Source organism: Lytechinus variegatus, chromosome 4, assembly GCF_018143015.1.
Source record: "Lytechinus variegatus isolate NC3 chromosome 4, Lvar_3.0, whole genome shotgun sequence".
In the NCBI taxonomy this organism is placed as follows: domain Eukaryota; kingdom Metazoa; phylum Echinodermata; class Echinoidea; order Temnopleuroida; family Toxopneustidae; genus Lytechinus; species Lytechinus variegatus.
In genome coordinates this window covers 38,571,420-38,596,403 of record NC_054743.1, presented here as the reverse complement: position 1 = coordinate 38,596,403, position 24,984 = coordinate 38,571,420, and the positions used below count along the sequence as shown (strand labels likewise).

At 38.2% G+C, this 24,984-nt stretch overlaps 2 protein-coding genes across 2 annotated transcripts in view; one reads left to right on the top strand and one right to left on the bottom strand.

Annotated features, from left to right (window-relative positions):
• Positions 1 to 9,604, bottom strand: part of LOC121414008 (NACHT and WD repeat domain-containing protein 2-like) — a 28,675-nt gene extending 19,071 nt beyond the window's left edge. The window contains exons 1-8 of the mRNA XM_041607043.1: positions 9,478 to 9,604; positions 6,259 to 6,869; positions 5,805 to 5,998; positions 5,030 to 5,227; positions 3,634 to 3,856; positions 3,299 to 3,417; positions 1,157 to 1,418; positions 479 to 560 (exon numbers count right to left, since the gene is read on the bottom strand). Of these exons, the coding sequence (XP_041462977.1) occupies positions 479 to 560; positions 1,157 to 1,418; positions 3,299 to 3,417; positions 3,634 to 3,856; positions 5,030 to 5,227; positions 5,805 to 5,998; positions 6,259 to 6,770 (1,590 nt within the window). The 5' untranslated portion in view covers positions 6,771 to 6,869; positions 9,478 to 9,604. The remainder of the gene's footprint in view (positions 1 to 478; positions 561 to 1,156; positions 1,419 to 3,298; positions 3,418 to 3,633; positions 3,857 to 5,029; positions 5,228 to 5,804; positions 5,999 to 6,258; positions 6,870 to 9,477) is intronic.
• Positions 9,605 to 18,073: 8,469 nt separating this feature from the next.
• LOC121414006 (prefoldin subunit 3-like) lies at positions 18,074 to 24,069 on the top strand. Its single transcript, XM_041607042.1, has 6 exons — positions 18,074 to 18,163; positions 19,849 to 19,973; positions 20,350 to 20,416; positions 20,806 to 20,904; positions 21,785 to 21,923; positions 22,586 to 24,069. Exons 1-6 carry the CDS (start codon positions 18,101 to 18,103, stop codon positions 22,651 to 22,653), a joined length of 561 nt encoding a protein of 186 aa, XP_041462976.1. The 5' UTR covers positions 18,074 to 18,100; the 3' UTR covers positions 22,654 to 24,069.
• Positions 24,070 to 24,984: the final 915 nt, after the last annotated feature.

Here is a 24,984-nt window from a genome sequence, read left to right as displayed (position 1 = left end):
GGGACACTGAAAGAACTATTGAAAACAAAAATTTCAGAAGTTAATGCACAAAAACAAAGATGACGATGTATGTATGTTACATTGTAACAATTTTACTTTCAAGTCCATTTCAGCATTGTTGTAATACTTCCAAAACTCTTGCAATATTTAGAAGGATGGAACTGAAAATTTGGGTAGAAGTGTTTGGTTTATAATCTTCCTGATGTAGATAAGTGTAGTTCATCAAACCCAAAGTACTCATGGAATAATAAAAATTGCATAATATAATCAACATCTTTGTCCATCCGACCCTTATTTTTCAAAAAATTTACTCCATATAATGAAATGCACAAGCCATGGTAACTCCAGTGCATTACACTTTTTACACTATGCAAAAAATGTAAAGAGAATCATTTTAGGAAGGTCCCTCCACATATATACGGGGTCAGATGTATATAATATAATTTAGTGTAATTTTAGAATAAAAAGAGGAGTGTACCTGTTCACAAATGCTATAGAGTAGATTCCTAATGTCGTAGGATTGAGGCGTGATGCCGATAAACCTTACAATGTGGTGAGGCCTACATGGCAGAGAAGCAAAAGAATAAACAATCAGTTAAACTGCAATAAAATAAAATAATACATGTACATATCACCATCATGTCCCTGCGAACTTCTGCAAATAAGTCACTTTCAAGTCGACATATCTTTTTTTTTCAAAATGAGTTATACAACATTGTGTATATTTCACAGACAACACTACATATGTAAAAATTGAACTAAATGCTCTGCATGTTTTTCATTTTCATGCAATATTCCGATTTGTGACTGCATTGGGTGGCATTTCATTTCAGGTGTTCCCAAAGTTACATGTACACACAACTCTACAATCGACTGGAACGTGTTCTCAGGTATTGAGCCAGCTACACAAGGATATCTCCTACAGCAGGAGAAACGGTCACAAGTCAGATGTAAAGTCATTGGTAACGTACAAACAGCTTTGCCAAACACTCAGCTGCTAAGTAAAATACAATAAAATGACCATATCATAAACTATTCCAGCTACTGGTTATAGAAGGGACATTCATGACATACAAATTCACCATTTTTGTTATAATGTATTTATAACGTTATCAGTCTTTCATCAAGCATTTGCGGTGAAAATGACCATTTATACCTATTTCTAACATCTCCCTTGTGCTTCTCAATAGACATGCTGAAAAGCTTGGCAATGAGGGCGGTCTTCCCCGTCCCTCCGAGACCATGGATGACAAAAGGCTTGTTGTCTTTATTGGTCTCGCTTGACAGGTATCCCATCAGCCTCTCTAGGTTGTCTTCCTGTCCGATGACCGTTGCTGCCCGATCTCGGCAGAAGCTGCTGTGGTGCATGACCTCCGTGAAGAGGTAGTTGTCCATGTTCTGGAGAGCTGTGATGGCATCTAGATGATACAAACAGACACATCATTATCATCTTTGGTAAAATTAGATTCACATAACAAGGCAAAAACGATTTCGTGTCTCGTCCACTTATGAAAATAACCAGAAATAATGTGATTTGCGAGGTCGCGCAACAGAACTGTATCGAAACTTCATTGTGAAATGACTGGGAAGGAATAACGCTTGTCATAAAAGCCTTGCACGTAACCTTAAATGTTGACCTGAAGATGACCTTTGACCTTACCATGTGACCTCCGACTGCAGCCTAATATGCAGGTACCCCAAGTCCATCTACCATCCAAGTTTGGTTGAAAAGCGACATACGGTTGTGGAGTTATGTGTCATTACATTTGTGACGGACGAGGACGGACGACATTTGGATCCCTAAGTCTCGCCTTCACCTCTGGTCGGCGAGATAAAAACATTAAGATTTGAATACTTCAGGTACATTCCTGGAATTCACAACACAAAATAAGACAAGTGGAATGCCTCTGGCCGTCTCACCTGCATCATGCGGTTCAATATAGCAGCAGTGCTGACTTTGAATACTACTCTAACTCGCACAAGATGTTCAGTGATACATGGTTACTCTTATGTCCACTTTTTATGAACTAGACCAATAAACTTACAGAGATATGATGGTTATTCAACAAAAAAACCCAACATGGCCAAAGTTCATTGACCTTACATGACCTCTGACCTTGATCATGTGACCTGAAACTGGAACAGGATGTTCAGTGATACTTGATTACTCTTATGTACAAGTTTCATGAATCAGATCCATAAACTTTCAAAGTAATGATGGTAATTCAACAGATACACCCAATTCGGCCAAAGTTCATTGACCTTTGACCTTGGATATGTGACCTGAAACGCGCACAGGATGTTCAGTGATACTTGATTACTCTAATGTCCAAGTTTAATGAACTAGACCAATAAACTTTCAAAGTTATGATGGTAATTCAACAGATACCCCGATTCGGCCAAAGTTCATTGACCCTAAATGACCTTTGACCTTAATCATGAGACCTGAAACTTGCACAAAATGTTCAGTGATGCTTGATTACTATTATGTCCAAGTTTCATGAATCAGATCCATAAACTTTCAAAGTTATGATGGGAATTCAACAGATATCCCCAATTCGGCCAAAGTTCATTGACCCTAAATGATCTTTGACCTTGGTCATGTGACGTGAAACTCATGCAGGATGTTCAGTGATACTTGATTAACCTTATGTCCAAGTTTCATGAACTAGGTCCATATATTTTTTAAGTTATGATGACATTTCAAAAACTTAACCTCAGGTTAAGATTTCGATGTTGATTCCTCCAACATGGTCTAAGTTCATTGACCCTAAATGACCTTTGACCTTGGTCATATGACATGAAACTCTAATTGGATGTTCAGTAATACTTGATTAACCTTATGGCCAAGTTTTATTAACTAGGTCCATATACTTTCTAAGTTATGATGTCATTTCAAAAACTTAACCTCAGGTTAAGATTTGATGTTGACGCCGCCGCCGCCGTCGGAAAAGCGGCGCCTATAGTCTCACTTTGCTTCACAGGTGAGACAATAAAATGGGCAACAAAATGGGATTAGTCAGGAAATGACAATTGACACTGCTATATTTTTCACCACAGGTCCCAGTATCATTTCCAATAATAGAATGCTGTCACTCTCAGAAAATTAGCTAGCAGCTAATCAGATGGCAAGATTACAGCAGCTAGTAAACTTTATTTGTGACTTGTCATTAATATGAATCTCCAAGGAACATCGCCATAAGTAGCATGGTATTTAAAAATGTTAACTCACTCCATATCGCAACAAGAACTCACGATGTGTCACCCTTCAATTTAAAAAGTTATAGAATTAACTTACATGACTTGATAGAATTGACCATGAAGTGGCAGAACATATCCACAAAGCTCTTCAACGTGTCCCTGTTCCCTTCATCCTTCATCATCTCCTCTTGGCTTGGATGAAATCGTAGGGCGTAACTGAAAAGAAACAGTTACTGTTTAGAAATCGTAATAGATTAAGTGAATTAATAGCTAGTTTCACCAAAGTTGATGCTTCATATCAGTGGATGGTTTGAAAGAGCGCATTTCTGGGCAACAGTGTGAAGTTAGTCATTCCATTAGTGTGTGGAATTGACATTGGAGCAAATGTATGGGACCCATACAGAACCCTATAGCAAGTCTCACTGCACTTACTTGTACAGAGCATCCGGAGGCAGTGTCTTTGAGAGCTTCTCCTTCAGTTCCCCCAGTTTCCTCTGCTTCTCCACCTGCTCCAGCGGAGACCCACTGTCAAGGAATCTCCTGCTGAATCTCTCGGCAGAATCCAGGCCATTGATTGATCGGGTGAAGGTGAAGCAGCGAGGGGGGCCACCAGAGTCCCGGCTGCCGATTCCTTCAAGACCGACTTCTATCTCACCTGCATATGAGACAAAGTATTTCATGGGTTTTAGACAGAGGAGGACAAGGTATGGAAAATAATAACTTTTGAATCACTATTACCCACAGAAGCTGTTGTGTGTGTGTATGTGTGTGTGTTAGAGTTCTAACAGATGTGTATCAATCAGATATCACTCAGGGACCAACATTTAGCATCACCATCCTAAAGACAATATGGACATGCAACAATGGCCTTGATTGACCATTGTAAATTTACAATCTATGAAAAACCTTTATGTTATAGGGTCTTGTTCTCTTTCTCTTTCGTAAGAGAAGGGTACGTGGGGGTCCATGGATCTTTGTGCCTTGAGCACTCCAGCCTCCACAGAGCATATTTTTGCATTACACATATCAAATGATTTACGATTCATTATTTTTTATCTCTTATTCATGATTATCATCATCATCTCATCATCACCATCATGATCACATCTCATCATCATCATCATCATCATCCTCATCATCATCATCTCATCATCATCATCATCATCTCATCTTCATCATCATCATCATCATTATCTCATCATCATCATCATCATCATCATCTCATCATCATCACATCTCATCATCACCATCATCATCATCTCATCATCATCATCATCATCATCATCATCATCATCATCATCATCATCATCATCTCATCATCATCATCATTATCATCATCATCTCGTCATCTCATCATCATCATCACATCTCATCATCATCATCATCATCATCATCATCATCATCATCTCATCTCATCACCATCATCATCATCATCATTATTTCATCATCATCATCATCATCATTATCATCATCGTCTCATCATCATCATCATAACATCATCATCATCATCATCATCATCATCATCATCATCATCATCATCATCATCATCATCATCATCTCATCTCATCATCATCATCATCATCACCTCACATCATCATCATCTCATATCATCATCATCACCTCATATCATCATCATCTCATCATCATCATCACATCTCATCATCATCATCATCATAGTCATCATCATCATCATCATCATCATCATCATCATCTCATCATCATCATCATAACATCTCATCATCATCATCATCATCATCATCATCATCATCTCATCATCATCATCATCATCTCATCATCATCATCATCATAGTCATCATCATCATATCACCTTCTGTAACTGACTGTATAACATCCTTGACGTATTCTGGATCCATGTCAGGAATGTACTTGACGGCACTGTAGATGCCTTGCTGAAGAACAGAAAACACCTTGTTCCACTGGTCTCGGTCGACCTGAGCTAGGGCTTCATCGAAGCTGTAGTAATTCTTGAGTTTTGAGTCAATCGGCTGCAAGACATACTCTGATTCTGTACAAAGTAAATAATTTTTGTTGTAAAATGTCAAGGTGTTTACACTTTGAGGGATTTATCACAGGGAAATTATAGCCTAATGTTAACTGGGTTAAATGAACAAAGACATAAACAAGTGAATAAGTGACAAAAACTATAATATGTATAGGAAAACAAAAACTGAACAAAATTGAGAATATGACCCCCCAAAAAAGAGAATCTAACTTTTGTAGCAGTAAACAGAAAGATAGCAATACAAGACCTTTACAAATTGTGCACCTCAAAGACATATTATCCTATTTATTTATTGATAAAAGGAAATTAATTTTCATACACGGGTTGAATCAAAATTTTGGGATACCGCACACAGTGCATTCCTGTACAGTGCTCTGGTCTGTAAGAGATCTTTTCATGTCATACGATCGTAACTAAGCAAACATATAGAAGTACAATTTAAGAGGGTATTTGTAAACAGTATGAGAACAAAAAATGAGACACTGAAAAGGTAACAAAAAGCAAGTATATAAAGTGCAAATAAAAATGCTATACAATAATGGAACATTATTGATCATGAAATTTTGAAATAATACCATACCTTTAAGTGCATTAGTATCCAGAATGTACCATTCCTTCATGAGAGCCACAGCTTCTAACGATTCACTAGTCTCTTCTTTCTCGAGGTAGGCTACCACCTTCTGGTATGTGGTCATTGTGAATTTGGGGGGTATGGGACGGTATCCATATTTGTTCCCAAGGATGGCAACAAAGTAAGGCCCAATAGAATTGTCTCTGTCGGATAAAAAGTGAGCAGATGGAACGAGAAAGAAGAAAAATGTTAAAACTGTGAAATAGTCTGATTTATAACAGAATGGGGCATTTCCACTTTTATCAGTCCCTCTCAAATAAAAGAAAAATGCGGAATATTATATATTTCAAATATGTAGAGATTTACATGAACCAGGATATGAAATTCCACAGGATCTCATTTCTTTCAAAAAATATCATCCTCCCCTACGGAATAAAAGGAAGCATTTAGAGTTGATCCTTACCTACACCGAGCTACTTCATTGTAGCATATATCAGCAGCCATGTGTCTGTTAGATGCTCCTTGCCTGATACCCCATCGGAAATCGACTACATTGAAGTCGATGCCAATCTGTCGACAGTAGTCCCTGATGTACGGGTAAGCATCCATGAGAAGCAAGTCCCTCTCTATCCTTGTGTCTGTGAAGGTTGAACTGATGAAGACCCAGACGGACCTCCCGCCAGAGTCCATCCCCGGTGGGGGCACCATCCCGCGGACCATGTCCCGGAACATCTGCGTGCTCTCCAGGTCCACCACGGCGTCCTGCAGCTTGTCCTGCTCCTGGTCGAAGTCTGCCGCCGCGTTGTGGAGGATGCCGCGCCACGGCTCCCGCTCGCTACGCACGCTGCTCCACAGGCCATTGTTGAGAAGCTTGAAGCGGATGGTGGCCTTCAGGCCCATCCAGGCCTTGGATCTCTTAGGGTAGCCACCTTCTTGTCTGTTCTGAAGTGCTGGAATGGAGCCTGCAGTACCCATTCTTGAACACCTGATTCATGCTACGTTCCCCTAGTCTTGTCTGAGAAAGTCGTCTTTGCAATTTATATACAGACCATGGTGGTTTTCACTGACACTAACCTGCAATGTGAAGAACCGATAATGATTAAAATAAAGTTTGCATTTTTATTTTTCAAATTTTTACAAATATCAGCATACTCTTAAACTTTAACTTTTGTACAGAATGTGTCTTTCTAACACTATATGTACCCGCCATAAAACAAATGACTCGCCATTCAAGTCGAGCCCTCTCTGGATCTAACCCTATCTGAGTAACATTACATGATTACATAATTCTCGTCTTCTGTTTAATCCCCTTGGTCATGACTACATCAGGAGGACATGTATATCATCATAAGCTATACACAACTGGATGCTCCAATGAGCAGACTTTTAGTAATGATAAAACACAATAAAACACAACCTATCTTGGGGACCCCCTGGACAAAAAAGAGGAAAAAATCAATACTTCTGCAGGAGTTGCACCATAAATAGTATATCGTGTATGTAACCCTGTTGACACTGACAGTGACTGCAGCTGGTCAACACTGTTGGATTATTGCGATTTGCGTGCTGTCGCCAAGCGAAAGACAAAGAAATCAAGATGGCGACGTAAACACGGACGTAAGCTCTTCCCATCTTTTCATAACATTTTTCTCATTTTTTGAATGAATTCTTCTTTAAAAAACGAAATCGATATCTCAGAAATGTTGGAATTGGAAATAATCCACATGTACTAATACCGATGTAAACAACGCAAATACAATGGCATTGACCCTTGAACCGCTTAAGTATTACATACCGGTACTTCAGGTTAGCGATGCCGCTCTAAAGATTACTTTATAGATAAAAATTATTATTTTACAAATAATAAAATATATTACGTGATTAGTAATACAGATGGATTCCCCTTGGAAATCCATCTTTTTTATTAGAAACTATGTACAGTAGAGGCGCTGATCCAAAAATTGGGATTGTCCCAGAAAACAAGGATATCCTCATAAACCAAGACAAATCATGTCTTGATAAATTGAGACTGTCCTTGTTTATGGGGACGTTTTTTTTCACTTCCCCCTACGGGACAAAGACAGCAATTACGGAAATTGAGAGTGCTAAAAATAGATTCAGTGACCTCAATTCCCCCCAGTTCACCGTCTATTTTTCATGACTTACCGTCTCCCGATAATCTTGTTTTGAAACAAGATGATATACATGTCCTCCTATAAAACAGTAACCTGCCCAAAAGATTCCGAGAGGTTACAGAGTGACCTTGATAAACTAACATCTTGGCAGAACAAATGGCAGATGGACTTTAATGCTCAAAAATGCTATGTCATGCGAATCTCTCATGCTAGAACCCCCCTGAAGTATAATTACACCTTGAATAACACCGTACTGGAAGAAACCAAAACCCATAAATACCTGGGTGTAGATATAAGTAACGATCTTTCATGGAATTTTCATGTAGACAGAGTCTGCTCCAAGGCAAACAGAATACTTGGTTTCCTGAGAAGGAACTTGCATTCTTGTCCATCACATGTCAAGGAAATGTCGTACAAGACAATGGTCAGACCAATACTTGACTATTGTTCATCAGTATGGGATCCGCATACTCAAACACTCATCAATAAATTAGAGCAAATCCAGAATAGGGCAGTTCGTTTCATCACCGGAAAGTATGAAAGAAAATGTAGTGTAACTGATATGAAGAAGACACTCAAAATAGAGTCTCTTCAACAGAGACGGAAAGCAAACCGAATGTCAATCTTCCAGCAGGCATTGTCGGGCCAGCTCGCCGTGCCGCTGCGATCCACCCTGCGCCCGGCCCAAAGGAACCTGCGAAATACCTCAACCACAAATAGCTTTATTCCGATTGCAACTAACAAAAACTGCTATAAGTTTTCTTTTATACCACGTTCTGTTGTTGACTGGAACAACTTGCCAAACTCAATCAAATCAATTCTCGACAAAGACAAATTCAAAGTAACAATCCAGGAGTACCTAAACCAAAATTAATACTAAGCATCGCCTCTCACCTCCGCGTAACGACCATCAGCGCACCCTAACCCTGCCCGTTTGACCCCTTTTAGGGGAGTTGGGCAGTATCCTGGAAGTAAGTAAGATATGTTTACATTGACTAGCACACTTGATTGGTGTCGGCACTTGACAGGTGAAAGAACTTTCCTACATTTCTTGTGTGAAGAAATCCTTATAAACTGAGACAGTCCCTGTAAACTGGGACGATACCAATTTTCTGACCAGCGCCTCTACTGATGTAGCCGTAGGGCCTAATTGAATATAAAGTGATTTTTAATAAAAAAATGGATTTCCAAGGGGAATCCCATCTGTATTTACTTGCTTCTCTCAAAATTAAGGCTATGCCTGGGAAGGAATTCAAGAGACAAGACTCCCTGATGAAGAAGTATATGTCTTTTTTTTAAGACATCATCATGACATGGAGTCCTCAGACTAGACGCCTCCAGGCTATAGCTTGCGGGGCGGGGAGAGGAAATTCGTAACGCCGATAGAGACGGCTTGATCTTGATTGGGCTACCGGTATGGTAACAATGAAATGAACACTGTTTCTCCCCGTCGGACGTCCGGTGACTCGGACGTCGGAGTCGGAGAAAGATCAGATCCAGTCAAAAGTTAAAAAGTTAGAATTTTAATGAGAATATGTTCAACTTACCAGACTTCGGTTAAATTCTCTTTATATTGTGGTATACACCAAACAAAGAAAGATTGCTAATGAAATATTTGCCGAGACTCATCACCGTCTCCGATCCGGCCGTGGTGGTACGGTGTGTGTATATTTACCAGGCAACCCTAGGCTAGTAATTTCAGACATTGAAATATTCAAATTGTATTTTTAAGGACTTCCCCCATTCTTTAAATTCATTTCTGTATACTTCGCTTTCTTAGAGATATGATATACCTTTGATAATTTTCTTAATGACATTTCAATATCTCAATATCACTTTTAGGACAAACAAAACTCACCTTTGAAAAGCTAAAAATTAGGAAACGTTTGAAATAAGACTACGCAAAATATCGATTTGGAGAGACCATTAGATCGTATCTCTGTGTAATTATCTCTATATGTTAACTCTATGGATACATATCAGTCAGTCAACACGATAAACCATCGAAAACTCTATAAGAAATACTGCGTTGAACTACAAAAATAACACAAGGGCCCCGCCACCGCGGGATCCCAAATATTTTTTTCCAGCAAAGTCAATCGATTTAAGTTCTTTAAGAAAATCAGCTTTAAATTTATTCTTCATTTGAAACCAATTAATGCAGATGATCAAGATTTTGTAGAAAAATTGGTCTAAATTTATTGGCCTCGCGATTCGTGCTGAAGTTATATATTTCAAAGAAATGCTGAAATTTCACCAAAATCTGATGACAAATGAATTAAGTTATTGATTTTTTAAGGAGAACCCTTATATGCATATCGTCATGAACATTCATCATCATGCATGACATAAGGTAATAGCCCCCTACGCTGTCCCCATTTACCTTTTCAATGTTATTACGTGAAATCGTCATATTATATACACATTTTTCAGTTAGATATGGAAGCTTAAAAGTGCCACCGAGATGTTGAGATAATTATCTCGGGAAGTCGACATCTTGATAGCAAAAGTTAAGATGACGAGATCCTGGATCTCATCATGTCAACATCTTTTAGAAGAGATGATGAGATGACAAGATCCCGGATCTCATCATGTCAACATCTTTTAGAAGAGATGTTGAGATGACAAGATCCCGGATCTCATCATGTTGACATCTTTTAGAAGAGATGATGAGATGACAAGATCCTGGATCTCATCATGTTGACATCTTTTGGAAGAGATGATGAGATGACAAGATCCCGGATCTCATCATGTTGACATCTTGTAGAAGAGATGATGAGATGACAAGATCCTGGATCTCATCATGTTGACATCTTGTAGAAGAGATGATGAGATGACAAGATCCTGGATCTCATCATGTTGACATCTGTTAGAAGAGATGATGAGATGACAAGATCCCGGATCTCATCATGTCAACATCTTTAGAAGAGATGTTGAGATGACAAGATCCCGGATCTCATCATGTTGACATCTTGTAGAAGAGATGATGAGATGACAAGATCCTGGATCTCATCATGTTGACATCTTTTGGAAGAGATGATGAGATGACAAGATCCCGGATCTCATCATGTTGACATCTTGTAGAAGAGATGATGAGATGACAAGATCCTGGATCTCATCATGTTGACATCTTGTAGAAGAGATGGTGAGATGACAAGATCCTGGATCTCATCATGTTGACATCTTGTAGAAGAGATGATGAGATGACAAGATCCCGGATCTCATCATGTCGACATCTTTAGAAGAGATGATGAGATGACAAGATCCCGGATCTCGTCATGACGACATCTTTTAGAAGAGATGATGAGATGACAAGATCCCGGATCTCGTCATGTCGACATCTTTTAGATGAGATAATCTGACAAGATGCTTGCACCTGCACGCATTAACACCGACAGGAATTTGGTTGATATTCGATATTCAAACTGTGAAGTTGGTTCGATATTCAAACGCGTGTGAATTTGGTTAATTTTCGATATTAAAAATTAGGGGCTTTCAAAGCTAAATAGGGGGTTTAACAGGTGCAGCACATCTCGGGCAACCATAAATACACTGGCTTGCCCTATTACGAGGACATTTAGGGGACAAGGTCAGTGAATAAAAGGGCATGAAATTTTTAATTTTTGATTTTTTTTTCGAGGGACCCCTAGAGATATCCCGACGGCTTAGCCAGGGTAACCACGTATCTGAACTTGTAGAACTCGACTCGGGCAACCAGATAAACACTACCTTGACCCGGTGCATGCACATTTAGGGGGCTCAAATTAACAAAATTAAAGGGAATAAAGGGCTATTTAGAGCATTTTTTAACTAAAAAAAGTATTTTTTCAAGAGGCCGGCCCCAGGGATATCCCGACGGCCTAGCCATGGTAGCCACGTATCCTAACTTGTAGAATTCGACTCGGGCAACCAGATAAACACTAGCTTGACTAGCTTGACCCGGTGCATGCACATTAAGGGGGCAACTCGGTAAAGCATCTCATGAGCAGATCTTAATCTATTATACTCAGTCCTCATTCCTCTGCCAATAAAATATTCCGAAAGCTGAGTGACACATGTATTTTTCTTTTATTTGCACAAAATATGTTTAGTGGTTGCCCATTCTTTGTTTTTAGAATCAGTCTAATCATTACACATACTCTTCATTGTAATCAGTTTACAAAATTAAAAAAAAATGAGAATTGGTTGGGTCGAATGAATATATTTAACCTTTTGTTGTAGATCGTCATATCTTGGAGAAAAGATGTCGACGTATATCGATAGAAAACGTATTGTCAAAATATAAAAGATGAGTATAAAGCTCCTCTAATCTTTGAATGATTGTCATGATACATTTTCTTTTGCATGTATCTTTCAATTCAATTAACCAGCAAGGAGTAATACCCCTCCAATAAAACTTTCATGAACGAAAATGTCTCTTTTAGACAATATCGCGTGACTAATTTCAAAGCTCTTGATTGATTGATCGACTAAATTTCCAAAGCGACTATCACATAATTAGAATTTAATTTCAAAATCATTTTAAAAGGCCAAAATTTTCTAGCTCGCTTCGCTCGCTTGCGACTTTTTCAAATTATTCCACATTTGCTATGTTGTCGTGCCTTAGCATATTTCGTTTATTATCCGCAACTGCGTTGAACTTAATATAATTGTGGTGTATGTACCCGCGATATGATAAAAAAATTGGCCATCTGCAATATTTAAAAATATCACGAGGTTCCGGGGGCTCCGCCCCAGACCAGTGGCGCCACCGAATGGGGAGGCCCCAGTGAGTCCCCCCCCCCCCCGAAATTTGAAGAAAAAGTGTGTTGTAAACGTCATAATTCTCCAAAAATGTTTTTTGTTCTTTAAATTTTATTTTTTTTCCTCCATTCAAAATGTTGCTCGCGCTACACGCTCGCAGTTATTAATGATTGAGATAAGTAAATTATCTGTTCACATGGGGCTTAAAAATCATACGTTATTAGAGTTTTCATTATTCGTTTTAGCGAGATACATATCCTGCGTATTCATAATTTTCATAAATGAAATATTTTCAGCTAATTAGATAGCCATTCAGTTCATGATTAGTATTACAAAAAGTGCTTAGAACGTCCAGGTATCATCCCGGATATCAAAAATTTTCAGCTCGCGCTTCGCGCTTGCATTATTTATTTGGTGAGATATCATCTTTATGACCCGATCAATGCAAACAGCTAATCCTTAACAGGTTCCTTTTCAATTCAGTATAGGGACTACATTTTCGAGCTCCTCACTCGATTTTTAAAAAATTGTGTGTCACCACCCCCGGCCCCAAAATGTTTGTTTTTCCTCCTCCTAGGTTAAAAAACTTGGTGCCATCATTGCCCCGGACCCGATCCGCATAGCACTTCCCCTCCAAAAAAAAAATATGATGTCATTTTCTGCATACCATGTCAAAATCAATCTCAAAGTTAAAGGTGATTTTTTTGTCTCGCTCACTTCGCTCGCCTGAGATTTATTATGAAGCAAATTTTTGCTGCGTGCGCCATGGTGTGTCCTCTCTTTTTTGTCCTTATCACGCATTGAGCTTCGCCCTTATGCTCGGGGCATGATTATAAAATATCCTGTTCATACAATGATACGATCAACCCATCAGTTCTCCCTTTCCTTTCTCTCCCTCCCCCCCCCCCTTCTTTCCTATTTCCCCCTTTCGCTTCTTTCTAAATACCCAGGCTACCGTACCAAGCCGCATTAGCATAGTCAAATAGACATTGTATCAAAGCAAAGCATAAAATACGTCTAGACTTCATATTCAAACAGGTTTGATATCTATACAAAAATTTCAAGCGCGAATTTGCCTTTTTGACGATTGAGTCTACCAAACCCGTCCATGATAGGTTATCTGGGAATTAATTTAACAAGTAACCTATCATGGACGGGTTTGGTAGACTCAATCGTCAAAAAGGCAAATTCGCGCTTGAAATTTTTGTATAGATATCAAACCTGTTTGAATATGAAGTCTAGACGTATTTTATGCTTTGCTTTGATACAATGTCTATTTGACTATGCTAATGCGGCTTGGTACGGTAGCCTGGGTATTACGGATAAGAAAAAGCTTAGAATAATCCAAAATAAAATTGTGAGATACATAAATGTTTTAGGACCAAGAGCACATGTCGGATGTAATGAACTTGAAAGGGCAGGATTACTTCATGTAGATCACAGATCACAACAATTAGTATTACACCATGTGCATAAAATATTCTATTCGGATACATTAGATCATTATATAGCAAATAATTTCACCCGTGTATCAAATATCCATAGGTACGGTACTCGAAATAGTAATTTCAATTTTATATTGCCAAAACGTGAAGGACATATAGGGAACACTTTTTATTTTAATGGCATCAAATCTTGGAATGCTCTTCCCAATAAAGTAAAAGCAGTTAAAATATTTTCTCAGTTTAAGAGTGCATTAAAGAAGCACCTAAAACTGGAAGCTACTCGGGAGCAATATTACCATTAAAAATCACACATTTTGTACTGTTGGTTTCTACTATTTTAGATAATGTATACATTAGGGCATGTTAAAATATAATCTTGTTTCACATATTAGGGGGATTGTTGTTTGCTTAAGATGTTTTCATATTATTTGACTGATGTAACATGTATGTATTTTATTATCTTTTTTACATATTCCAGTTTTGTTACAATATGTTATGTTTTATACTAACTATAGGACCCCATTGGAAATAAGCCTTTCGGCTTTCATGGGCTATCCTGTCAAGGTATTCTTCAATTTCATTGTAATCTCTTGTGATATTCTTGACGAATAAAATCAATCAAATCAATCAATCAATCAATCAATTCTCTTTTTTTCTATCTTTCCTTGTTTTTTTACTGTACCCATTGGCGGTACCAAGGGATGGGGAAAAAGTCAGGACCGTGGTTCCCCATGCTTGAAATAGCCCTATATTCCTTTAATTTTGTTAATTTGAGCCCCCAAAATTTGCATGCGTCAGATGAAGCTAGTGCAAATCTGGTTGCCCGGGTCAAGATCTACAAGTTAGGATACCTGGTTGTCCCGGCTATAGGCCGTTTGGATATCTTGGGGGGCCACTTAAAAAAAATCACTTTATTAATATAAAAAATGCTTGATATAGCCCAATATTCCTTTAGTTTAGTTAATTTTAGCCCTCAAAATGCGCATGCATCTGATCAAGCTAGTGTTTATCTGGTTGCACGGGTCACGTTCAACAAGTTAGGATGCCTGTTTGCCCCGGCTAGGCCGTTGGATTTCTCTGGGGGCCCCTTGAAAAAAAAATACTTTTTTAAATTAAAAAAGATGCTCTAAATAGCCCTTTATTCCCTTTAATTTTGTTAATTTGAGCCCCCTAAATGTGCATGCGCCGGGTAAAGCTAGTGTTTATCTGGTTGCCCGAGTCGAGTTCTACAAGTCAAGATACGTGGTTACCCTGGCTAAGCCGTCGGGATATCCCTAGGGGTCCCTCGAAAAAAAAAATTAAAAATCTCATGCACTTTTCTTCACTGACCTTGTCCCCTAAATGTCCTCGTACTAGGGCAAGCCAGTGTATTTATGTTTGCCCGAGATGTGCTGCACCTGTTAAACTCCCCTATTTAGCTTTGAAAGCCCCTAATTTTGAATTTCGAAAATCTACCAAATTCACACGCGTTTGAATATCGACCCAACTTCACAGTTTGAATATCGAAAATCGAATATCAACCAACTTCCTGTCGGTGTTAATGCGTGCAGGTGCAAGCATCTTGTCAGATCATCTCATCTAAAAGATGTCGACATGACGAGATCATGGATCTTGTCATCTCATCATCTCTTCTAAAAGATGTCGTCATGACGAGATCCGGGATCTTGTCATCTCATCATCTCTTCTACAAGATGTCAACATGATGAGATCCGGGATCTTGTCATCTCATCATCTCTTCTACAAGATGTCAACATGATGAGATCCAGGATCTTGTCATCTCATCATCTCTTCTACAAGATGTCAACATGATGAGATCCGGGATCTTGTCATCTCATCATCTCTTCCAAAAGATGTCAACATGATGAGATCCAGGCCCTTGTCATCTCATCATCTCTTCTACAAGATGTCAACATGATGAGATCCGGGATCTTGTCATCTCAACATCTCTTCTAAAGATGTTGACATGATGAGATCCGGGATCTTGTCATCTCATCATCTCTTCTAAAAGATGTCAACATGATGAGATCCAGGATCTTGTCATCTCATCATCTCTTCTAAAGATGTTGACATGATGAGATCCGGGATCTTGTCATCTCATCATCTCTTCTAAAAGATGTCAACATGATGAGATCCAGGATCTTGTCATCTCATCATCTCTTCTACAAGATGTCAACATGATGAGATCCAGGATCTTGTCATCTCATCATCTCTTCTACAAGATGTCAACATGATGAGATCCGGGATCTTGTCATCTCATCATCTTTTCCAAAAGATGTCAACATGATGATCTTGTCATCTCATCATCTCTTCTTAAAGATGTCAACATGATGAGATCCGGGATCTTGTCATCTCATCATCTCTTCTAAAAGATGTTGACATGATGAGATCCAGGATCTTGTCATCTCATCATCTCTTCTAAAAGATGTCGACATGATGAGATCCAAGATCTCGTCATCTTATCTTTTGCTATCAAGATGTCGACTTCCCGAGATAATTATCTCAACATCTCGGTGGCACTTTTAAGCTTCCATAGTTAGATGATATGTCTCCCTTAACACCTGAGAAGTTGAAGCGGCAATGACTCGGGCCCCTACCATATTGACGAGTGGATACCCGTATGCGTGACCAAAAAAAATGTAAAAAATATATCTTTTTCAAGCCATATGGCACGTTACGTACATAACGTAATAAGGGTGTCAAAACAATAAAGAAGGGTATATTATTCAGTGACATGCAAATGAGACAGACCAGTATGTCCCTCACTCACTACTTCTTTAAGTTGTATTTTATTGTTTGAATTATACCTTAATTATTTTTTTTTAATTTTTATGTAGATTTTCATGAGGACCAACTTGACTGAACCACAGCGCCCCCCTTAAGATCCGCCTCTGATCTATGAAGGTGTTCATTATTTTATACATTTTAAAGGTGGTTAATTCCGAGAATGCTCAGCTGAAGTTCTTGTATGTATCGTTATTGATAATAATGAGTTTAGATGCATTTTTAATGCCTCTCAATTCTGACAGCTGTCCTTTGATCGGAATAACTAAAAAAAGTTTTATAAATCATTTATATACTCAGAAGCCTGTTGCATAAAACTTTTTACCTGAGAAAACTCTGGTAAAAACTGAAAACTAAGGTTAGCCTGATTTCCGCCATTGACTTTAGCACAGGGCAAAAACTCCGGTAAAAACAACCTGAGTTTTCTCAGGTAAAAAGTTTTACGCAACGGGCCCCATCAGGTCTGCTTTTTGTCATAACTTAATTGTCAGCTTACTAGGCCTGCACCAACAACCTCTAGTATTAGGCCCAATAGCTACAGGCCTCTATAAGAACGATCGAGGCTCGAAATGAAAACGGTTCATGAATTTTTCCCTCCTATCTTTTTAAGATCGGTAATTGCAGAAAAAGTGTCCCCAGTATGCCCAGTAGGCCTAAATGTTTATCATCAGTACCACCCCTCCCTTTCTTGGCAAAGACCTGCCTTATATTCTCTTTACAAGCCAGTCGCCTCGGGGGGGGGGGGGGTCGATCGAACCCCCTTAGTTTCCAAAAGCATGAAAATATGGGAGGAAACTTTTTGGGGACGATATCGGGGACGAAATGGTCAACAACTTTGACTGATGGGCAGGGGCGGAAATCTCTCCCAAAGGATGGGGACAAGGGGCTGGAAAATATGACAAGCAAAAAAAAACAACGGTTATCACCCCCAAAATTTAAGGTCATTTTGACGAATAAAAAATTGACAAGCAAAAAAAAAAGGCTTATCATCACAAAAGTAAGGTCATCTCGTCCTCAAATACATGAATGATGTATTTCTTGCCATCATAAAAGACCACAAATAGTAGGGGGACATTTGATTTGTCCCCCCATGCTGATGGGTGATGCGATCCCCCCCCCCCCATTTTTTCTCCTTTTATTTTTTCCCAAAAAGTTTTGCTGCCCTCTGCGCTCATTGATATATACATTCTGATCTCTAAACATGGCTGGAGACAGTGAGAAAAATCTTGCAAAACCCGCTGGCATTCCTGAGGCTGTATTCGTTGTAAGTAATTTTAGAAAGTTATATGTAATTTATAGTGTCTTATTAAGCGTATAGATATTTTCTTAAGGCGGTTTAAGCGCTTGCTAATCGTGATTTAAATGGAGATCCAGAGTCTATCGCTTACAATACCTTACCGTAGGCCACTCATTCAATGAACAAGGTTATAATTAGGCCTATAAGTATAACCTTGTTCTCAGTTATATCTCCATGACATGTGTGACAAAATAAAGGTGGCAATGTTTGGCTTATTTTCTCTTTTTCTTTGGGGCAACTGCTTTATTTTTTTACACTGACAGTTTCCATTAGACCTGTTGATTCATACCGTTTGGCTCTTATTTAAATTTGATTCTTTATATCATTTTTTCTTAATTAAAAATAGAGATCAAAAAATAAAAATTTTCTTGCATATTACTTTCCACCAATAGAGGGCGTACACGAAAATATGCCCAAAATTCAAGTTTTTGAGCGCTCTGGTGAATACAAAAATTATTCCCACATTACTAATGATAAATAGATTAAAACTATATGGAAATTAGTAATTTTGGTCACAAAAGTGATATTTTAATGATTTTTAAAGTATGTGCTCTATACAGCATTGGCATACCATAGTCCTACCTGTAGATTCTCCACAGGCCAGATGGTAGCAGTGAACAAGTGCCGTATTCATTCCAGTACGTTTCCACATAAAATCCGTACCCGTCTAGTCCTAGATCTATGCTAAGCCTAAGCAGCTAAGTAATGCAGGTATCGCCGTAAATGACAATTCGCCGTGAGAAAGGGAGGACAAGCGGTCGGAAGTAGCCAGGAGGCTTCTAGAGAGTAAAAATCATTTACTAACATATCTTACTCTCACACGAAGCCAGGATGTGCGTGTACATGGTGTAGGCCTAGCTGTAGGAAGCCAAAATCTGAAACTTTCACCCCCGAGATTTCTACTTTCTCTCTAGCCTAGTAGTAGTAGTCCTAGCTAGCCTGGGGCGTTGTGGGGAGTGAAAGTTATATACTGTACGTAGCTCACTCCCCACTAACGCCTGGAATCACCGTACATGCCTTGGCGTATCGGACAGGATTTCCCATGGTGAACCTAGACCTAAATCACCAATTTTAGTGATAGTTTTTCGCCCAAAGTTATGTACATGGGCAAGTTTTATGTTTACCCCCATTTAAATATATTTTTCTTAATTTCCATTAAATAAATAGTCGTAAAATTGAAAGAAGGTAAGAGCAAGAGCGTTCACTTACCCCCGTCTGTTTATGCCGCCATTTTGATTTCTTTTGTTATGATACCTAGATACACACGCGGTAACACGCGTGCAGAGCTGCAACTTAGATTTAAAAAATACTTGCATTTGTTAATAAAAATCCCGATTTGTAAAATATTTGTTTCGGTTGATAAATATCATGACATAATTTATATGATATTAATCGATAAAAAAAATATATTTTGCGATTCCTGATATCAATCGGCAGATGCAAATAATTTTTTAATCCAAGTTGGCGGTTTGACATCAGTTGCCATTGCTGTTACTTAGTCAACATGATCTGGAGAAAAATAGAGTTTGAAATTTGAGAAAGTAAAAAAATGAATGAGGCCCTAGAAAACAAATAAAAATAAGATGAAAATAAAAATCAAGATGTTGAGAAAATATGAATTGTTTTCTTCCATATTTCAATTTGATTTACAGGAAGATGTAGACAGTTTTATGCAGAAACCCCAGAATGAGTCTGCTGAGATTGTGTTGAAGAGATTAGAAGAACAGCATCAAAAGTATAAATTCATGGAAATGAATTTATTGCAGAAAAAGAGAAGGTGTGTTTGTCTCTTATTTTCTTTACATACAGTGGAATAATTAATAACCCCATGTTTTAGTTGTTGGCTTGTTGATGAATTTCTTTTTACCATAGATTTTTTTTTTAATGGCTGCATATGTGAAATTTATGAATGACAAATAGATGTATGAAGCCACCTGAAATCACGTTAATAATTGAGAAAACAAGAACTGATTTCTGACACCCATTTTAAATTTCTTTATTCTGGATTGGTTGCATAAAAGTGAGTAAAAAGAAGCCATCTTGAGTGAATCTATACTTTCATTTTCAAGGAATATGATTGTGAATGATTGATTTTTATTAATTTGTTTATCTTGAATACAAATATTTTAATCATTTACTATCTCTTATCACAGATTAAAGGGCCAGATTCCTGATATTAGAACAACTTTAGACATTGTCAAACATTTACAAAGTAAACAGGTAAATATACCCTTCATTTTAATTACCCTATAAAACAAATTGCTTTGAAACAAAAAAAAGAAACTCTTGTACATTACATGATGTAGACATTATATAGCTCTTTGATTTTTTACTTTGTATAAAAGTATAAAAAGAAATCCTTTTTTGAAAGATGAGCAGGTATGATCAATGTTATGTATTCGGTGTTTAGCATCAAACTTGTTTTCAGTGTTTTTTTATGTAACTTGTTTAAAGAATTTTCATTATTACTTTATTGTTACATGCTCTTTTCAAATTATATTACTTGTAACAGATTATTCTTTAATAATTCTGCAGTTGAGTGATGTAAATGTATTTCATATCTCAGTTATGCTGCTATGAAATTGTTACATTTCATTTTGTCCTCCTAGGGTTCTGAAGATGAGTTAAAGACACAGTTTCTTTTATCAGACCAAGTGTATGCCAAGGCTACTATTCTACCTACCAAGAAAGTTTGTCTGTGGCTAGGGGTGAGTCAGGGTTCACCACCAGTATCAGTTTCTAGTTCAACAGGGTGTTTTTTTTCAAAGTTTATACTAAAAATCAAACTATATTTCCCACTTGCATGGGGTTTATAACACAAGCATCAGTGCATTGGTCAGATCGTGTTCAGTCGCAGTCGGGCTATACCTTGTGGTCATCAATGAGGTTACCTGGTATGCGTTGAATACCGTGTGCGCATAGACGTTTAAGCGCGATAAAACAGACTTAATTCATCATATCTAACTCATTGTGAACTCATTGAGGAATATGAATTTATTCATTTAAGAGCTTATGTTATTATGTTATATGCAAACCAACTAGTGAAGCTTTAGGATGAGTTGAGAGGCCTGGTAGAAACGCCTGTAGCAACATCTTGCTGTGCATCACATCAGAGGGGAAGGCCCTCGACTCCAAATTTTTGCTTGTTGCTGCAGTGCAAAAAAATGTCTCTACTCCATTGGCGAATGCTTCTTGGCAAGCCTTAGGGAGTTTCTGCAATGTGACAGGGAAAAAATGAGTGTTGTAACATTTTTGCTAAGGGGTTTCCACTCTGGTCAAATGATCTCTAATTTTTCCTGTAACTATGAATAGCAAGAGTGACCCAAGTTTGACTACACTTGTCTTTGCAAATGTGGTCTCTTGCAATGGGGGCAGCACCTAACCAAAGAATAAGTGAACTTACTCTCCCAAAGAGCAACTTATATGCTGTCTTGGAGAGGTTTGTACGGTGTCAGGTGTTGCTGGTGCTCATGGTAATGTGGCAATCTTGTAGTGATTTTCTTGGGGTGCTCTTTACAGTGCAATGTACAGAAGAATCAAGTTGGAATAATAAATAGGCCTAATGTGTATGCCCCTCCTCTCCTTCAGGCTAATGTGATGCTGGAGTATGAACTGTCTGATGCCGAGGCTCTCCTCTCCAAGAACCTGAAAGCAGCAACAGAGAGCCAGACTCAGGTTGACAAGGACCTGGACTTTCTCAGGGACCAGTACACCACCACTGAAGTCAGTATCCTTTACCACAGCAGAGCCTTTTCAAGATTGGCCAACAGTTTTTTTCTTTTTGGTTAGAACAGCCTATGTGTTTGTTGCATTAAAGGATGTAATAATAATAATAATAGCTGGATTTATATAGCGCTTTTTTTCGGAGGGATCAAAAGTGCTTGCTATTATACCCCGGCTTTAGCTCGAGCTACCATCACCGGTGCTCAGTGCATGCAAGGAATTAATCCTGCCGGGTACCCATTCATCTCACCTGGGTTGAGTGCAACAAAGTGGATAAATTTTTTGCTGAAGGAAACTATGCCATGGCTAGGATTTGAAACCATGACCCTCTGTTTGAAGGGTGAGAGTCAGAACCACTAGACCACGACGTGCCCTTAATGTAAATGGGTAATGGCAGAAATCACCCAGCAAGGTGGATATATGCTCAATATAAATACCCGAAAGTATTATGATTATTTTTTTTTTTGTTATACATGTATATTTTGACATTGTTGAAAAAAGCCATTCATGTAAAATTGTGCAGCCATCCTTTCGGTTGTAACTTGTATGTAGACAGTTTTCAGACTGTTTGACAAAACGTTGGTAGGTGATCACATAGGAAGGAATATTCTTATCCCAAGAAATCCTGTCTTTGCAAATTAGTTTTCCTTAACTCCACAAATTTAGACATGGCACGTGTCTTTAACTGGGATGTGAAACGGCGGCAGGCAGCAGCGGGGAAAGGATCGTCATAGCAAGAGGACTGAATCCGCATCAGCAATATTATTCCTTTCATCGCATGAGAGTAGCCGTTTTTTTTTTAATAGAAGTGGATGTATCGTACAAGTTGCAGATTTGAATCAAATAAAAAGGACTGAAAGAACTAGTATATATGTATTTCATTGAAACAATGACTCACAAGAATTTCATGCATTGTCAGTCAACAGGAGGATTTAATTTGACCCTTTAATTATCGGTCTTCGTTATTTTTAATGGTATCCAACTGAAAGCAAGGATTAGTTCACCTATGACAAGTAGCCAAGTACAGGTATTATTTCTAGTAGACCATTTCATTAAATTTGTCGGCACAGAGAAGTTGCCAAAATAATTGTCCAACATCGGAGCTTTTCAGCCAATCAAGCAAAGGGAAGTTATCAGATCTGGGGCCCGTTGCAGAAAGGGTTGCGTTGATAAAACGCAAGCCAAAAAATCAATCGCAAGTCCCAAATGCACGCTGTTGATTGGTTGAAAATCAAGTTACACGTGAATTTTAGAGTTGCGCGTGAATTTTAGAGTTGCGATTGATTGCAACTCTTTCTGCAAAGGGACCCTGACAACTTGTCTGATGTCAAGTACCTCCCACTATGATTAAGTTGCTAGGTCCATCATATTTGTCTGACCCAGCAACTTGTCATGAAACTTTCATTGTCATTGGACAAAAATGATATTATAGGTATCCTGTATTCCAAGCACTTTAAACCTACACCATGCTGTGCAAATGACTGCAACTGAATTTAATTCTTAAAAATTCAATCGTATTTGGACAAGAACCAGAATGGTCAACCAGAGAGAGAGAGCAAGCCAAATCGTATACCGTTCCCAGGCCAGCTATGATCGGTGGCACTGCGATTCTCTGCCTTTTTGCCTTGTCTAGAACCTGATAGGCTATATTGTAATGTGCAATCTCGATATACCTATTCATACAGTAATTTACAGTAAGTCGAACAAATTTACCTCGTGAATATTTAGAATCATCACATTTTTCTTTTTAAAATTCATTTGCAGTCAGTTCCATAGTGAGGTGGGCTTTACTAGGACTGGTGAAATTAACTATTAAATGGTTTATTCATATCTCATAGCAATCCTTTTGAATATTAGTCAAACACATTTCAAAAATTTCTTTGATATTGGTACCTTTGCTTCTTTTAGTTGGTGTACTACATCCAATAAAATAAAAGAATTTGTGGGGAGATTTGTTGTTGGCACTGATTAACTAAAACGCCATCTTAAAATGTATTTTATGATTCTATGCGCTGTGAGGCAACAGACAGTTTGTTACTTGCATTCTAATCTTGATGCTTCAAGCTAAAAAGCTAAATTCACATGAACCTCCCAACGTGTGATGAGTTAAAAAAAATCAAAACATTTGTATGTTTTTGCTTCCTGTCTGTTCATGAGTGACTTTTTATATTTTCCTAGTGTGGGCAAAAACTTGCCCAAATGATATTGTACAGATAAATTTTCTTTGTCCCTTGTATATCCAGAACAGTACTAGGGGTTCCAAAAGATAATCCCTTTTTAATAGCAACTGTATGTAGCAGTAAATTGCCACTTGGTCCACACCCACTGTATGTTTGGTCTCATCCAACACGCTGTAATCCTAGTTCATCTCTGTACGACTGGTTTGTCTACTAACCATTTGTTCTAATTGCCACCAAGTCCAATGTCTATTTTGTCTAATTGTCTCATATCTGGTCAGGCTATTCCCACTGTGTCGAATTTGTCAACTTGGCCATTCACCAATTAGTTTGCATTATGAGATTTTAAGTTGAAAAAGTGTAAAAACGTAAGAAGACATACATGTATTGGGAAGTAGAATATCTGGGCCTAAGACTGAACGATAGACCAACCGGCAATTGGACCAAAGTGATAGTAGACCAAGTGGATTTAGCCATGATGGTGTATAGATGATCAGAAAATTGGACCATCTGCGAATATTATAAGTGAATACAAACTTGTGTAGTTTTGACCAAACATGACCACACACATGCAAGATTTAGTGTACATGTTAAAGATTCCAGCAGGATTTGCAATGGTTTATTTCCAATTGGTCAAATTACCAACTCGTCTACTATCATTTTGTCTATCATCAATTCGTCCACTATCCACATGGTCTAATTGCCATTTCATCTACTCATCATTTCATCTAATAACTAGTTGGTCCAATAGCCATTAAGTCCATAAACCATTTGGATAAGTGGTAATTGGGTGAAATGAATGAAAAGAAAATGGGTATTAGACCAATTGGTTATTAAACGAAATGGTCATCGACAAACTAGTGATTAGATGAAGTGATTAATGAACCA